The sequence below is a fragment of the Crocuta crocuta genome, unplaced genomic scaffold (genome assembly GCF_008692635.1).
Source record: "Crocuta crocuta isolate KB4526 unplaced genomic scaffold, BGI_CrCroc_1.0 scaffold95, whole genome shotgun sequence".
Taxonomy (NCBI): Eukaryota; Metazoa; Chordata; class Mammalia; order Carnivora; family Hyaenidae; genus Crocuta; species Crocuta crocuta.
This window is the reverse complement of record NW_027530971.1, coordinates 8614928-8631887: the sequence shown is the minus strand read 5'-3', so window position 1 is coordinate 8631887 and position 16960 is coordinate 8614928. Positions and strand designations below refer to the sequence as shown.

At 44.9% G+C, this 16960-nt stretch overlaps 1 protein-coding gene across 6 annotated transcripts in view; it reads left to right on the top strand.

Moving 5' to 3' along the window:
- Nucleotides 1–16960, top strand: part of TNC (tenascin C) — a 96928-nt gene that overhangs the window by 40487 nt on the left and 39481 nt on the right. For 4 of the 6 annotated variants that reach the window (XM_077769927.1, XM_077769925.1, XM_077769924.1 and 1 more), the window contains exons 7-13: nt 786–1055; nt 1821–2006; nt 2270–2359; nt 3860–4123; nt 12254–12526; nt 13254–13526; nt 14131–14403. In XM_077769927.1, the coding sequence (XP_077626053.1) occupies nt 786–1055; nt 1821–2006; nt 2270–2359; nt 3860–4123; nt 12254–12526; nt 13254–13526; nt 14131–14403 (1629 nt within the window). The remainder of the gene's footprint in view (nt 1–785; nt 1056–1820; nt 2007–2269; nt 2360–3859; nt 4124–12253; nt 12527–13253; nt 13527–14130; nt 14404–16960) is intronic. The other 2 variants (XM_077769929.1, XM_077769928.1) reach the window with 1 other exon arrangement.

Here is a 16960-nt window from a genome sequence, read left to right as displayed (position 1 = left end):
GTGCTTACTTGATTACAGCAGAGTCAAAGAGGGCTCTCGTTGAGAAGGGACATATAAGTGAGGTTTTGAAGGCTGATAGGAGATTTTTTAGAAGAGAAGGGCAATGTCAGGAAAAGATAGAAAGTAACAGCAAATGCAGAGGCCAGGAGGCGAGAAATAGCATGCCATGCCTGCTGCTGCCACAGAACAACACAACACACACAGCACAGCACGGCACAGAGTGGGTGGGGTGGGAGGAGGGCTGGGACAGAGGCACAAAGATGGCAAGGCTTGGGATGGCTGTGACTTTCTGCCTGAAGTTTTTCATCACAAGTGACACTCCATACCTGGCCAATCTAGGAGTGGCCTCACTTTTCGGCTCCATAACTCTAATGGAGAAGCTATCAACCAACCAGGCAGTTTTGCCTAATTGAAAAGCCAGAGAAACTAAATCAATGTCTTTTTTTTTTTCTAATGAAATAGGCCCCAAGCATCTTTCTTCAACTTATGAGAACCGTATGATGATAATAACAGGGCAACGACCATTTATCACATAACTGCCATGTTCCAGGCTCTATGCTAGATGCTTTGCGAACATTATCTCCTTTAATGTGGGGCGGGGGAGGGGGGGTGGGAGNTATGTCTTTTCAAATAGGAAATCAAGACTCAGAAACACAAAAAAGGTCAGATGGTCAGTATACACCTAACCGTTCAGGAATGGATCTGGATGCCTCCAAGCCCCTCTCTGCTCAGCCCCTAGCCCTGGCCCTAGTCTCTGAAACTGCTCCATCATCTGCCTGTCACAGGTTTGGACGCCCCCAGCCAGATCGAGGTGAAAGATGTCACAGACACCACTGCTCTGATCACTTGGTTCAAGCCCCTGGCTGAGATTGACGGCATCGAGCTCTCCTACGGAATCAAAGATGTGCCGGGTGACCGCACCACCATTGACCTCACACACGATGAGAACCAATATTCCATCGGGAACCTGAAACCAGACACGGAGTATGAGGTGTCCCTCATCTCCCGCAGGGGTGACATGTCCAGCAACCCTGCCAAAGAGACCTTCACGACAGGTAACGGGCCCTCACCTGTGAACAACCAGGAAGGGATTGTGACTCCATACTAGGGTGGCTTCCAGGCTCCTTTTACAGTAGGACAATGGAAAGGGAAATTTGATTCTTTTAAGTGTTTATTCTAAAATATTATAGAGAGTAATTTTTTAAAGAAAAAAACTACCTAAATAATCTCCCCCCACCCAAAAAATAAAAAGAAAGGAAGAAAGCATATGTAGAAGATGCTGCTGGTCTGACAATCTCAGAAAAAGAAGCTGTGGTTCAAATAAAATTCAAGTAAACATTTTCATAATAAAGTACAGTTTATGGAAAGCATGAAAAACAAAGAGGCCTGTAATCTCTTAGCCTGTGGCAGTCTTTTAAAAGCCCCAAGATGTCAATCGATCATTGATTCAATAAATACTGTTTTCGGACCACAGTAAGCTCCGTATGAGTTACTAGAAATACAGAGATGGGCACAACACACCAGTTCTTACACTCACAGACCTTATTTGTAAGTTTCCATTTTGTTTTGTTTTTCAAAGCACAAAATCTGAGGAACACATGCCTGACTAGAGTCTCACATGCATCAATAAAGGGGAAAGGTGCCCAATATGCAGTATTTGTTTAGACCTGTGTATCAGCAATAGAGGTGGGTGTGGGGCAGATATTGTTGTTTTTTTCTCCAAGGACAGGTGCCTTTCAAGTCTCAGCCTGAATCATCAGACACCCACTCTCCTGGTGCCTGGTGTTTGCAACATAAATGTCCCTTCCTCCTCCAAACAGGCCTGGATGCTCCCAGGAATCTCCGTCGTGTCTCCCAGACGGACAACAGCATCACCCTGGAATGGAGGAACGGCAAGGCAGCTGTTGACAGTTACAGAATTAAGTATGCACCCATCTCTGGAGGTGACCATGCCGAGGTCGAAGTGCCAAGGAGCCCGCAAACCACAACCAAAACCACGCTCACGGGTGAGCGGCGCATCCCAGACCCAGCAGGCCCACGGGGCACATGTCCCCAGTTTGCAGCCCTCCCTCCTCGTGGAGAAAACAGTGTGGTTCCCAGCTACCCCTCTCACTCAGAATTCAGTGAGGAAGTCTGTAGAACATACCAGATACTGCCAGACAATGAGAAATCACAGCCTCCAGCAACAGGCAGCTCGGAGCCATTTTTACGATCCTCTGAAAGTCTTTCCAGTTTGGGGCTAAGCATCGACCTGCACGTTCTCTCTTAGGTCTGAGGCCGGGAACTGAATATGGGATTGGAGTGTCTGCTGTGAAGGGCGACAAGGAGAGCGACCCGGCCACCATCAATGCGGCCACAGGTGAGATGCCCCTAGATCCCCACCACCGCTGGGCTGGTGCAGACAGACACGCTGGGGCCCAGGAGACAGAAAACCTACTTTGAAAAAAACAGTAGACGTGCAGAAGAGAAAGAGGCCCCTAGGATCATCTAGCCCAGATGTGTAATTCCAAAGTAACATAAGGGCACCACATCTAAATGATACTGAGGGGAAACAAGAAATTTTTAGGAGAAATTGGAACCAGATTTTATAAGAAGCCTGCAAACTTTTTTAAGTTGGTAATCAGTTCCTTTTTTTTTTTTTTTCTTTTTTGGTAAACCATGGACGAATCCAAACACATCTGGGGGGTTTTCTCTTAGGAGACACCTGAGTTTTATTATATACCCTCGTCTGACAGATGAGAAGTGGCAGGAACATGGTTTCAGACAGAATTTGCTCTTATCCATTCCGTCCTGAAGCTCCAGCCTCTGGACGAGGGTGGTGAGGAGCGGTATGATATGAACCCATTGGTTCCTGCCCCAAGTTTCTCCCGACCCTGGAAAATTTGTCTAAGAAAGAAAGAGAGAGAGAGAGAGAGAGAGAGAGAGAGAGAGAGATAGAGAGAGAGGAAGGAAGGAAGAAAGGAAGGAAAGAAGGAAGAAGAAAGAAAGAAAGAAAGAAAGAAAGAAAGAAAGAAAGAAAGAAAGAAAGAAAGAAAAGAAAGAAAAAAGAAAACTCTTCCCTCTACTTCTCCACCAGCCTCCTCCTTCCTTCCCCCAGGCGCCGTGAAGAAAAAGGGTCAGGTCCACATAGAGAACATAGATGGTGCCTCAAGGAGCTTCCTCCTTATGCAGGACCCAGTGCTAAGCACTTGCACACATGCTCTTTTTTATCTGTTTTATTTCGAGGTAATTGTCAATTCATGATCCCCAGTGGTTAACAGCTGGGACATCCTAGAACAGTATCACAACCAGGAAACTGACATTGATACAAGCTATCAACTGTATCAACGGCGCATTTCATCAGTTTTACATGCACTCACTTTTGTATGTGTGTGTAGTTAGTTCTACGTAATTTTATCAGCAGCTTTTTTAATCTGGTGTCTTTTAAGACACAAAATAGTTCCATCACTAGGATCGCTTCTGTCCCCTCTTTTATAGCCACAGGCACCCCTATTCTTTCCTTCATCTCTGTAGTGTTTTTTAAGAATGCTACATATCACCCAGTAGGCAGCCTCCAGAGACTGTTATTTAAAAGTTATTCCGGTTATTTAAAAGTCAGTTCTTTTTAGATGCTTTTAATTGAGTAGTACTTCAGGGTATGGATATACCACTATATTCCTTTTAATCTTCTAAAACTCCAACGAGGCAACACTCCATGGCAGTTTAGAGGTGAAAACCCAGGCTCAGAGGGGAAAGTCGCCTGCAGCCAGCCAGCCCTGTGTGCAGAGCTGGGATTGGAGCCCAGAGCTGCCTTCCAGCCCCAGAAGCAGCCCAGCCTCCCAGCCTGAGGCATGTTCATCTCTCTGTGCTTTCCTCGCAGACATGGATGCACCCAAGGACCTCCGGGTCTCTGAAACCACGGAGACCAACCTGACCCTGCTCTGGAGGAAGCCTTCGGCCAAGTTTGACCACTACCGCCTCAACTACAGCCTTCCCTCGGGGCAGCCGGTGCAGGTACAGCTTCCGAGAGACACCACGTCCCACGTCCTGAGAGGCCTGGTACCCGGGCAGGAGTACACCATCCTCCTCACGGCGGAGAAGGGCAGGCACAAGAGCAAGCCCGCGCGGGTGAAGGCGTCCACAGGTGAGGTCAGCCTCTGAGCTCCTTCCAGAGCCTCTGGTGATCCTGAGGTTTGCAGACCCGCAAGTCGGGCTGTCTGCGTAAGGGAAGCCAAGTGAGAAAACACACAACTTTCTCTACTTGTGCATCCTCGATGTGACCCTGTGAAGGAGCAAGGAGCTTCTTCCTCCTTTCTTTTCTCTGTCAGCTGATTCAGCAAAGTCTTCCTGCTGGGAAATCACTAGTGCTTGTTAAACAGTTCTTCCCCGGAGAACTTAAAGCATCAGGGTTTGTGTTTGTCTTAGTTCTTTTTTTTTTTTTCCTAATTAATTTGGTGCATTTTACAGACTCTTTAAATTGTTTCTGGTCTTTTTGTCTCCCTCCTCTTTAGCCTAATGATAACTTACTTTGCACTTTATTTTTTTTTCAAGATGGCCCTGACGCTGGTAATAATTCTTTAGTTATTTCTCACTAAATTTTTTAAACTTATTTATCATTATTGTTTTTAGTAATCTCTACACCCAACGTGGGGCTCGAACTCATGAAGTCGATAGTCCCCCGCTCCACTGACTGAGCCAGCCAGCTGCCCCTCCCACTAAATGTTTTCATTCCAGGTTTTTTGCTTCCCTCTAAGGTTACCTGGAAATTTGTGTGTGGTCCTGTGAGCCGCCTTTCACAGCGCCCTTCCCATTTTCTCTTTTCTCCTAGTCTTTAAGAGACGAACTTGGTTTGCTAAATCCTGACCTCCAGTGTCCCTTCTAGCCCAGTTGTGCTTTTCTTTCTACCTGCTGCCACATTTCCTCAGGGGCCAAGTTGAAAAACCAATCAGAGAAAAAAAAAAACCATTCTTCCTGTATGAAAAATATGTGCCTGTAATTTTGGCCCCAAACGTTTCAAGAGGAATAGGTGGAAATGTTAATTCTACAGGGCTTGAAAGTAATATTTGTTAGTCTTGATTTAAATAGTATTTATCTAGAACCCACTGAATACTCAGTATTGTGCTGATATTGAGGGACAAATGGGTCACGTACTTACCATTGTTATTTTCACTTATGGGCTCCTGCTCACTGTCTGTGGGGAAGACTAGGTAGAATGTTAGCTGGAACGCAGTCAAGGAAATGGGATGGATGGGAGAACCAGGGGTATTCAGAGAAAGTTTTAGGGCAGAAATATTACTCCAACTCAATCTCGAAAAGCAGAAAAGGGATTGTAATGATGGGCAAACTTGGAAATGCCTTGAAGAGTCTTTGTCATTTATGAATGAATAGCTTTACCTGCGTAAACAGAGAACTCAAACAGCAGTCCCTTAAGTGAAACAGAAATTGATTTCTTCTCTTACAAGATAAATCTGAGGCTAGGTGGTTCAGGTATGGCATAGCAGGTCTAAGTTATCAGGGACTTGGGTTTCTTCTCCATTTTTGTTCCACCCTTCTTAGTACTTGGCTCCATTACTAGAGTCACTTTCATGCCACATTATGGCTGCTGCAGTACAGCCTTCACATCTGTGTTCTGGACAGTATGAAGGAGGAAGAACGAAAACCAAAAGGGAGTGCCTCCTAGATGAAGCTTTCTGGAAACCTTACTGTTGACTTCTCTTATTTCATGGGCCACTCCTAGGTATAAGCAAGTCTAGAAGAGCTAGTCTTTTGTCTCAGCATGTTGTGGCCCACATAAAACTGTGGGAGAGAGAAAGGATATTTGGTAGACAAAGATCAGCCTCCTCATAGAGTCTAAAGTGAGCTCAGGTGGTCAATACTGTTGACTCTGTGCATGTACTACTTCCCACCCAGGTTTGTGATGATCATTAAGGATGCCCTGGGGAGACAGTTTAATCCTAGAGAAGGGAAGGGCAAAATAGAATCCAAAAGGAATAATTCTATGGTAGAGATTTGAATGTTTCAGATTTATAGACATGAACTTGTCATGAGGTGCCAAGAGACAGCAAGTGAATCAGAAAAACAGGAGAGAAGGCATTTCTTTCTCTCCTTTTTTCTTCTTCCTCTCTTTCTCCTCTTCTCCTCCTCTTCTTCTCCTTCTTCTTCTTCTTCTCCTCCTCCTCCTTCTTCTTCTTCTTCTTCTTCTTCTTCTTTTTCTTCTTCTTCTTCTTCTTCTTCTTCTCCTTCTCCTTCTCCTTCTCCTTCTCCTTCTCCTTCTTCTTCTCTCTATCTCCTTCCCCTCACTTTTTGCCTTTCCTTGGTTTGACAAATGCTGTATCAAAAAGCTTCCCATCTCCACTCAATTATTACCCCCTGGCTGGGGCTAGGTTATCTCCTGTCTCCAGTGGGGAAGCCCCAGGCCTCAGCAGCTCAGGAAGATGAAAGCTTTTACGTGAACCACAGACTGGAATTACTTTGTCTCTGACCAAGAGCCCAGTTTTGGCATTCCAAAGGCCCATTGGTTTCATTTCCCCAGCCATGCATCCTTAACACAGTTTCCAAAAAATCATGTTGTCTATTTAAAGACGTCCTTCATTTTAGGAAAAGTGAGCAAAGTTCCTTTTATTGGCTCTTCCTCCACAATCTCCAGAATATTGTTCCCTATAGCTTTCTCTAAAGAACAGTTTTATTTTGTTAAAAGTGAGGTGGGTCTTTCTTTCCATCTCTTGAAGTCTATCTTTCAAGTCTCCTACATTTACTCAATCAATAAGGTACTGCCACTGAGCTCCATGAGTTATGTTCTGTTGTCACTGGATCAGTTAGGATATATGTGTGCTTCCAAGGAACTTGCTGATAAACAGATTGACAGACAACGACACGACACCCCACTTGCTAGTGTTGGGGGTAAGGAGGTTGTAGCAGAAGCACACAGTGACTCCTGGGCATCAGGAAAGGCTTAACATGGGGAGAAGCTTTTGCACAGACCCATAAAGGCCAACAGGACTGGGCTGTGGAGTACGTGTAAGTCCGAGTATAGGCCCTTGGCCTTGTCCATATGGGAAGAAAATATATATGGAAAGAAAAAAGAAACAGATAAAGCGGGTGCATTTGGGCAAGTGTTCCATGTGGCTGTGAGTCTCAAAATGTCAAAAGGGCTTCAGGCTCAAATCTCAGAAGAAAGGAACTCCCAGTTCTGCATCATAGACTTCTGAAGAGTGGAAGTCTGAAGTGCCGTTCATTACCTGTGCATTTTATGGGGACATGGAATTGGCTGCCCCTAAAGCACTTTCTCCCAGGGAATTCCGGAGCTCTAGTCATGGAATTGATGCAGCACCAAATTAAAAGTGTGCAAAAGCTCGCGGCCCGTCCAAGGACCCAACCACAGCCCACAGGGCCCTACAGAATCTGGCCCTTCCAGTCTCTCCAACCTCATTCCCACCATTTCTCCCTTATTTATTTCACCATGGTCACCCGGGCCTTCCCTCTGTTCTTTGAGTATCCCAAGTCTGCTCCTACCTTAGGGCATTTGCACAGGCTATTTCTGTTGCCTGAATGCCATTCCTCTCCCTGTTATTCATGGGCATCTCCCTCATTTTATTCAGCCCAAGTGTCATCTCAGTAGACTTCTCTGAAATCATGTTCACATCCTGATTTGCCCCTTCATGCTGCCCAGGATTCCTCATGGCACTTGCCTGGCCTGATATTATTCACTAGTTCATTTATTTGCCTATGACCTGCCTCCTACTACCTACCAGAATGTAAAGACTCTGTTTCCTTTTATCCGGTGCTACGTCCTCAGTGCCTTAGACACAGCCAAGCACATGGCATTCACTTCATGAGCATTTAGGGACCCCAGCTACTCCAAAGGGGTAGTGTTTCCATTGAACCTCTTGGTCTTTTCCTTCCATCTCTGCATTAACAGCCCAAAAGCCATCTCTTTAGGATTAAGGGAAAGGAAGCTATTCTGTTGTCTTCAATTAAGCTTAGTCTGGATAGAAAAGGAAAGAAAGAAAAAGAGAGAGAAAGGGAAGGGATGATAAAGGAAAGGAGGGAGGGGGAGAGAGAGAAAGAGAAAGAAAGGATAAAAAGAGAGAGGGGGAGGAAGGAAAGAAGGTTGGAAGGAAAGAAGGAAGGAAGGACAGAAGAGAGGGAGGGAAGAAGGAAGGAAGACAGAGAGAGAGGGAGAGAATGAGGGAGAGGGAGAGAGGGATGTAGGAAGGAAGAGAGAAGAAGAGAAAGCTACTATTCCTGTTAGGGTTGAAGAAAATTAGTGTGTTCAAGGCCTCTCCTCCCTGCCCCACCCCACATTTATATTCTTATAAACTCAGAGTATAATCTGATTAATCTCAGAACAAGAATCCTGCTTCAACTGGAGGCTGTGAATTTGCTGTAAGCAGTAAAAGACATAAAGCAGACAGAATATGTAAAACACAAGGTTAGTAAAGCATCTTTCCATACCAGCATAAGACTCAACAATGATACTGCAGTAATTCTCAAGGGTTTGGGAAGCAGAAAGGTAGAATTTGCTTATAGTCACAGCTACAAGCAACAGACCATATTCTGCTGTGATGCTATTTTTATTTTTTCATGGAGCAAACCAAGTTTATTCAAATATTTAACCATCCAACAAATATTTATTACCTGACGGCTATGGGACAGGCAGTGCTGGTATAAAGAACAAGAAGACACAACCCCTCTGCTCAAGAAATGATGCACGTTGCAATGAGAGAGAACCCAAACCCAAATTATAAGAATATAGCTGGTCTGCTTGAGAGGGAAGTGTGGGAAGCCGTGGGAGCAGAAAGAACTACCCATTCCAGATGCGAGAAAAAGGGAGGAAGGGTATCAGAGAAGGCTCTTTGGAAGATGTGATACTTGGCCAAGTCCTCAAAAAGGAAAAGGAGAAGGAAGTGCAGAAGGGGCTAATGACATTTCCAGCAGGAGGACCAGCACGTGAGAAGCTCAAAGGCATGAGCAACTTCACCTTAGTGAACCACAAGCTGTCCAGTCCTGCTGTGTGATGGGGGAGACCTGCAAGGCATGGCGTTGGAGACACCACCAGAGACTGTCTGCAAAGGGCAGTGAATATCGTGCTGAGGGGCTCGGGCTTCATTCTTGACAGTGATAAAGAGTCACAGAAAAGTTTGAAGGCAGTCAAGGCTTTTGACTGTAATTATCTTGTCTTTTCAAGATGAGATCAAAGCAATTACATCTACCGTTTGGGGTCCTCAGGCTTGAATTTGATTTGCCCCCGCTGCGGGAAAATCACTGTCTCCCATTAGTGAACACCAAAAGTGGATTCCTGATCAGCTAGCACTTGATAATTACTGTCTTCAAGATGGTGGAAGATTTAGAGTTGGCACATCTAAAGGTTTAAAGTTGGCACAGCCAGAAATTCCTCCAGGCCAGCTGGTCAACCCACCATGAGCGTAGAAATGGTATTTCGAAATTCTGATTTCCCAGGCCCACTGACATTGTTCGGAGGGTAGATGCCAGTGCACAGCTGTAAGAAGAAGACAACAGCCTTTTCATAAAGAAATGCCAAGAAATCCAGCGTGCAACTCCACAACGGAAACAGCCGGCTTCTGGGGCAGTCAGCCCACCAGTGTGTTGTTGGCTACTGAAATGTCGGGTTTGCATTTATGTGAAGCCTCTTGGCCCCCATCTCAACTGTTGTTTGCTATATTTTATTCATACCTCTTCCTCCAATTTCATAATTGTTATCTCTCTCCCTTTAATTTCTCTATCAAGTTCATTCAGTGAAAGCTACAGCTTTTACTTATCTTACTAGCATTGATTTAATGAGAGGATGGGGGCACACGGATAGCACCCATTACAGAAGCAGCCACAACACTGCTCCCTAAAAATAAACTGATACTCTTTCGTGATTTGCTTAGCAAAAATGAAAAAAAAAAAAAGTGGAAGAACAGCCAAACATTTTTGTGGAAGTATTATCTGTGTGATTATTACTATTTACTGAGCAACATGACATTATGTGAAAATTACTGTCAACTGTATGAAAAGATAAAGCAGGATGCGAGGGGCGTTGTAGAATAGTATCAGTGGCATATAAAAAGCCAATCCAAAGGGAAGAGATGGTTTCCTCAGGAAGAGACATTCCCCACTGTGGATCCCTTCCTGTGCTCTCTCCATCCCTCTTGACTGCAAGAGCTCTCACAGACAAACCATACTCGCCTCCTGCCTGCCTCAGTTAGGGAACTCTCCTCACCTCTCCTGCAACCTGGTTCCTAACATTGTCTTCATGGAAAAAAAAAAAAGTTTTATGTCAGGATTAGAGAGACCATTTAAAAAGCAGTTACCTGAAAAGGAAAGAGAGTGATTTAGTTCACATAAAGGGGAAATTGTCAATGTCAGCTAAGTTTCTGACAAGCAGTTTTGACAGAAGGAGGAGAAAAAAGAGGGAAGTAAGGTAAGAGGGGGCATTTATGGGCTCTAGGATTAATTTCCTTAACCTTAAAGTGTTGCTTAGATTGTTTTTTTATGCATGAGGACTGCTGGAATATTTGACAAGCACACACACTTCTGATTTTAGTTGTGCTTCAATCCCAAGGCCAAGGAGACAAGTGTTTTATCTGTGGAGCACTGCTCCTGGCCTCCCAAGGGCCAGTGGGTTTAAGGATGGGCGACTCTCCCTTTCTTTCCCCAAAACTAGATATATCACTTTGAGTTTTAGGTCCTCTCAGTCTCATCAAGATCACATTTTGATCTTTGGTTAAGGACTGCTACGGGGCTCTGGGTGAGCTTCAGGGCATGAATTTGGGTTAAATGAGGAGCCCAGAGAATGTAGTTCAATATCAGGTATGGCGAACATTTTCTGTAAGGACCAGATAGTAAATATTTTAGACTTTTCAGGCCATAAGGTTTCTGTCACAGCTATTCAAGAGGGCCTTTGTAGCACAAAAGCAGCCATCAACAATATGTGAATGAACAAGCATGGCTGTGTTCCAATAAAACTTTATGACACCAAAATTTGAATTTCATTTGTATTTCCATATGTCACGAAATATTCTTTTTGGATTTTTCCCCCAACCATTAAAAAATATAAAAACTATTGTTAGCAGCTTGTTACCAAAATAGGTAGCAGGCAAGATTTGACCCTCAGATCATGGTTTGCAGACCCCTGTTCTAGATCAAACAAGATTCGAAGGAGGATAAGCTTTGTCAATATGAAACTTAGGAAGAACTTTCCCCAGAACTTGGAAAAGTCTGAATTAAATAGATTCTTGAAAAGAAACATTTTTCCCTCAGAAAGGATAGCTTCAATTCAATTTCAAGCTAGGATTTTTAGGTTAGAAGTGTGCTTTAACGGACATATAGAGCTCATCTGAAACTCGCAGCCAATGTGAGGCATAAATACAGAAACAATTTGTTCTTTTAAATGAGTTCAAGGCAGTCCTTGCTCTGTTGTTTACAAGATCCATTTCCAGAGAAAACCCTTTCTTCCTAGGTCATGCAAAGGCCATTTAAGCTCAGCCCTGGGCAGATTATCACCTTGAGGGCATACTCAGACAGGTGCATTGTTACCATACTTTTTGTGTTCCAGGGATGAATGAAGACGGCACCTTTGATTTTAATTGAGTTTAATAAGCTCTGTTCCTCCCTGGCCTCAGTCTTTCTATCTAGTAAGGGACGGTTTTGCAAAGTCTATTTGCCTTCCTTAGGATGGCTTTACTTGTACTGTGCTTAATTTATCTCTGATCTTTCTGAAGTAAATTATGTAAACTGATTTGAGCTGCAGAAACAGACAAAAATTCCAATGTAGAGACTGTAAAACAGACCTTCCAGAGGAGATGGAGGAAGCATGAAAAGGAAGGGAATCTAAGAGGAGCCAATTTTCTCAAACTACAGAAGGCTGAGCAGCCCAGACCAAGAATCCTGAGAATAGCAGAGGGCTGTTCCTTATGATCTCATCCTTAGGATGAGAGACACTTTCCAAAATGGAAACCGAAGCCTAGAGCACTACTAACGTGGATGTGTAGAGCTTTCTATATTCACAGGACACTGGTCAGTAGGAAAATGCCATTTCTACAAGACACACCCAAGTATGCTACAAGGCAAAATAAGTATTACACTGATTTTTCTGTTGATGTATTGATGGTAACAGCACCACTCAGGGATGCAGAAACGCGGCACTCGGCCCTGCCCTGGCCCCCACCACAGGACTTTCAGCATTGGCAATAGCTTTGCCATTTCTGGGTTCCCAGAAGGAAAGGGTTTTGAGGAATGGTGTAACTGACCCATCTCTGTCATTATTCAGACCATGCCCCTGAACTGGAAAACCTTACCGTGACCGAGGTTGGCTGGAATGGCCTCAGACTCAACTGGACCGCAGCTGACCAGGCCTATGAGCACTTTGTCATTCAGGTGCAGGAGGCCAGCAACATGGAGGCAGCTCAGAACCTCACCGTGCCCGGCAGCCTGCGGGCTGTGGATGTCCCGGGCCTCAAGGCTGCCACCCCTTATAAAGTCACCATCTACGGGGTGATCGGGGGCTATAGAACACCAGTGCTCTCTGCTGAGGCCTCCACAGGTACCTCTTATCCTTCTGTCTCTAGCTTCTGTTTTTCCTAACAGGAAACTACCCATAAATAATCAGACACAATGGATAATCAGACACAACTTGCTTAAAAAAAGTTAAGTTTATTTATTTTGAAAGAGAGTGTGAATGGGGGAGGGGCAGAGAAAGAGAGAGAAAGAGAGAGGGAGAGGGAAAATCCCAAGCAGGCTTTGCAGTGTCAGTGCAGATGACCTGAGCTGAAATCAAGAGTTGGACACTTAACCGACTGAACCACCCAGGCGCCCCAGACACAACTTGCTTTTGAATGGACTTGTTCTGCCCCAAGCTATGGTGCTATGGTGTCTACCACACCCCATGTGAACAACACCCTTTGGAGCTGTACACAGCCCTGCCCAGGAACCATAGAACAGCCCCAAAGGCGAAGATCTTTATTTTCACAAACAGGCTCCCTCCTGGTAAGGGATGTTAAGGCATTATATTTAAAAGGAAAGAAAAATCACAAAATTAATCTCCTTGTCCACTGAAGGTTGGGGCAGTTCTTCAGTAAAATAAGATGACAGATATTTTTCTATACTTCATGCTCTTTGTTCTAGTCTTCAAATTTAGGGAGCTGCATGATGCATGTTTATTAAAGACAATCATCTATTTTTAAGTAATATAAATCCTGTTCTTGTGTTCAAGATTCCCTGGATCTTGCTGTGTGATTTGATCATTAAACTAGTTCTTTGTCCTTCTCCAGGGGAAACTCCCCATTTGGGAGAGATCACGGTGTCCGAGGTGGGCTGGGACGCCCTCAAACTCAGCTGGACTGCTCCAGAAGGAGCCTATGAACAGTTTTTCGTTCAGGTGCAGGAGACGGACACAGTAGAGGCAGCCCAGAACTTCACAGTCCCAGGAGGACTGAGGTCCGTGGACCTGCCCGGGCTCAAAGCAGCCACTCATTACAGCATCACCATCCGTGGGGTCACGCAGGACTTCAGCACGACTCCTCTCTCTGTTGAAGTCTTGACAGGTATTCAAGACTGGTTCATTAATTTGCTTCCTCCTCTTTCTCTGATCAGGAGGGATCAAAGCTCTTCCTGCCGTAAGCTGGGCTCAGCTCCTGCCACACTGGGGAACACCGGCGAATAATCCCTACTCCCACCTGAATGTCATATCCCTTATTTGGCCAAGTCCTAGTCTAGCGTATTAGCCAATTCCATGGAAAATTCCACCTCCTCTTCCCTTACAAAAGTGAGAGGTGACTTTTCTTTCAAAGCAAGTTTTCGGTCATAATAGCTAAGAAGTTGGAAAGCAGTTTGCAAGTGGAAAGAAAATATTCGTCTGAGCTCATTTTAAGAACGCACTAAAAGATTCCCCCAAAGCCCCATTTATATGTTAAGAATGGAAGTTATGAACAATTCCTAGAACTATCTTTCATTCCCGGAGGCTGAACAGAAAACCCCTGGCTTTAATGCCAACAGAGTGTGCTCAACACCTGCTGTAAATCGTGCATCTGTAATCAACACTAACCAGATGACCCATCCCAGCCTCAGCCAAAATGTCATCTCACCTGAATCCCAGCATGCAATTAATTACCTTTTTTAGTAACTGTGCAACTCTGTGTCCTTATGCAGAGGAGGTTCCAGATCTGGGAAACATCACAGTGACCGAGGTTCGCTGGGATGGCCTCAGCCTGGACTGGACGGCCCCCGAGGGGACCTATGAGCAGTTTGTCGTTGCCGTCCGGGAGGCTGGCCAGGCTGAGGAAGCTCACAGTCTCACGGTTCCTGGCAGCCTGCGCTCCGTGGAGGTCCCAGGCCTCCGGGCCAGTACCCCTTACACGGTCACCCTGCGTGGCAAGGTCAGGGGCCGCAGCACTCGACCCGTTGTTGTGGAGGCCATCACAGGTATAGGACCCGCCCCCCATACCAGGGACATGATTGAGCCCACCTTTCTTTGGAAGAGAGAGAACATTCCCCCACGTGTCGGAGTGTGGTCTCTGTTCCGACAGGCAGCGTAAAGGGAGGCTCTAACTCAGGAAGGGCTGGGTTGGAATTCCACCTTGCTAGATGCTCTTGGGTCTAGCATTTTACATTTCTGAGCCTTCTTTTCTCACCTTCAAAGCAGATAATAGCCTACCTCAGAACATTGTCCTGAGCAGTAGAGGAAATAATGACTGAAAATGCTTAGCAAAGCTCTCACCCTGTAGTAAATATTGAACAGCAAATAGCTAAATATTTCAGATAGCCTTATATCTAATAAATATAGCCTAAACAGTAGGACCATGGTGGCACAAGAATAAGGTCAGAACTTTCCAGAGAAATCTTATCATTAGAGGCCTTAGAGGCCCTAACGTTGTCCAACTTGTAGTCAACATCTCTATGGAATAATCTTTGAAATGATCTTCTGCCGAAACTGTTCCAGTCTCTCTTTCTCTCTCCTTAACAGACACTCAGGGCAGGCATATTTCCAAGAAAGAACATCCACATTTGACTTCAATGTTTTTCATTCAGTTTAAGGAGGAAAAACAATTTATCTCAATTTGTCCCCTGGAAATATGTTCCTCCATCTGTTATTGGAAACTCTGCTGTTCATGAATTTTTAGACACTGCTTTATAAAGGGGGCAAATGGGCCAAATTTTTGGTAATTGGGTTCTTATGCTGGGCCCTCAGTCCATGCCCTTCTCTATCTATCCTGTGTTTTGACACTACCACCCAAATAACCTAGTTCAAATAAATTTTTCTCCTTGCTCACATATACCAAGTAAAGTTGGTCCTTGTGAGAAACTATACACAATTCCAAAAATGAGAAGGGCAATGTTGCAATCCAGCTCTCCTGGCCGGGTTAGTGTTGTCTGGTACTGCCTGGAATGTCTTCAGACCTAGTGAGCCAATGGGGCTTGTGAGGCACCTGTGATCTAATTATAGATGCTAACGGTCTCTATCTGTAACAACATAATTCCTTCTGCACATGAAACATTACCAGAAGCCCCACTATGTGACAGATAAATGAACAGCTCTTCTTGGCGAGCTAAGAGGGCAGAGAGGACTGCCTTTGCCAGTACCCCCACAGGGAGCACTGAGGCTACATGGTCATTTGAATACAGCCCCTCTAAAAAGCTGAGTTCCCCTCCCCTGCTCATGCTGTCTCTCTCTCTCTCCTAGAAAGAAATAAAACATTAAAAAAAAAAAAAGCTGAGTTTGCTGAGACTCACGGGCACTGAGAACAAGTGTCTCAGGTGCATCTTTTTTGGCTGGAATCCTTACAGATATTTTCTTTTTCTAACTTCAAATCCATGGCCATGTCAGCCTTTACAAAGAGTCTGAGAGGTTGCATTTAAGCCTGAGAGATGTTCCACTAATCAGTGGGTTTTCCCGTATTCAGAATCGAGACTTTCTAAAATCAGCAATAAGAAAAACATTGAATCTCCTTGCTACATGGTAGAAAGATCAGTAGTGGGCCCTGCTCTGCACCATTGACTGAGCAAAACATAAGCACTTTTAATTAAAAGCGGGCACTCATTTTGCATAAATGGCTTTGCTTCATGATGCAGCAATTCTTTGTTCAGGCACAAAGTACTAGCAGAAGGTGGGAGGAAAAGAACCAAGCCAAGAACCAAGCCAAGAATCAACGCAGATCCCTAAAAGCCAAGTAGAGTCCAGAGACAAAACATCAGACACGTCAGTCTGCGACAACATACTCTTTATAAAGCCTGTCTGATAGCAGGTGGCCTGGCAATAAGAAAGACAGTGTCTCCAACGTGAAGTCTTTTTTTTTTTAATGGTTTTTATTTATTTCTAGGGGGGGAGAGAGAGAGAGAGAGAGAGAGAGCATGAGCAGGGGAGAGTCAGAGAGAGAGGGAGACACAGACTCTGAAATAGGCTCCAGGCTCTGAGCTAGAAGTCAGCACAGAGCCCGACATGGGGCTCGAACCCATGAACCACGAGATCATGACCTAAGCAAAAGTCAGATGCTTAACCGACTAAGCCACCCAGGCGCCCCTCCAACTTGAAGTCTTGAAATGAGGCAGATAATTCTCTCTAGTATGGCTGAGAAGTTCCAAGGGGAAACATCTAAACAATGATGTATTTCTTGGACAGCCACTTACTAGGCACTCATGACGGGTCAGGTATGATACTCAGGGGTTTATAAATGGTATCTAACCATCACACCGTCCAATGATATTGTACTGTCAGCTCCCACTATGGGTGAGGAGAGTGAGACTCAGAGATGAGCTGGGTGATAGGCCCAAGATGACCTGGCTAATAAAGATCATTGTTGGAATTCCAGCCTAGACCCAGATGCCTCCAAAGCCCTCGCTTTTAACATCCCTTACCTCCCTTTCCCTGACCCACAGTCCTTCTTTTCCAACTGTCCTTTCGTTTCTGGCCATGCATATGCAGACTCCCTGGTGGGATGGGCAGTGACCTGGACAGCATTGTCATCTCAAGGATGAACAACGC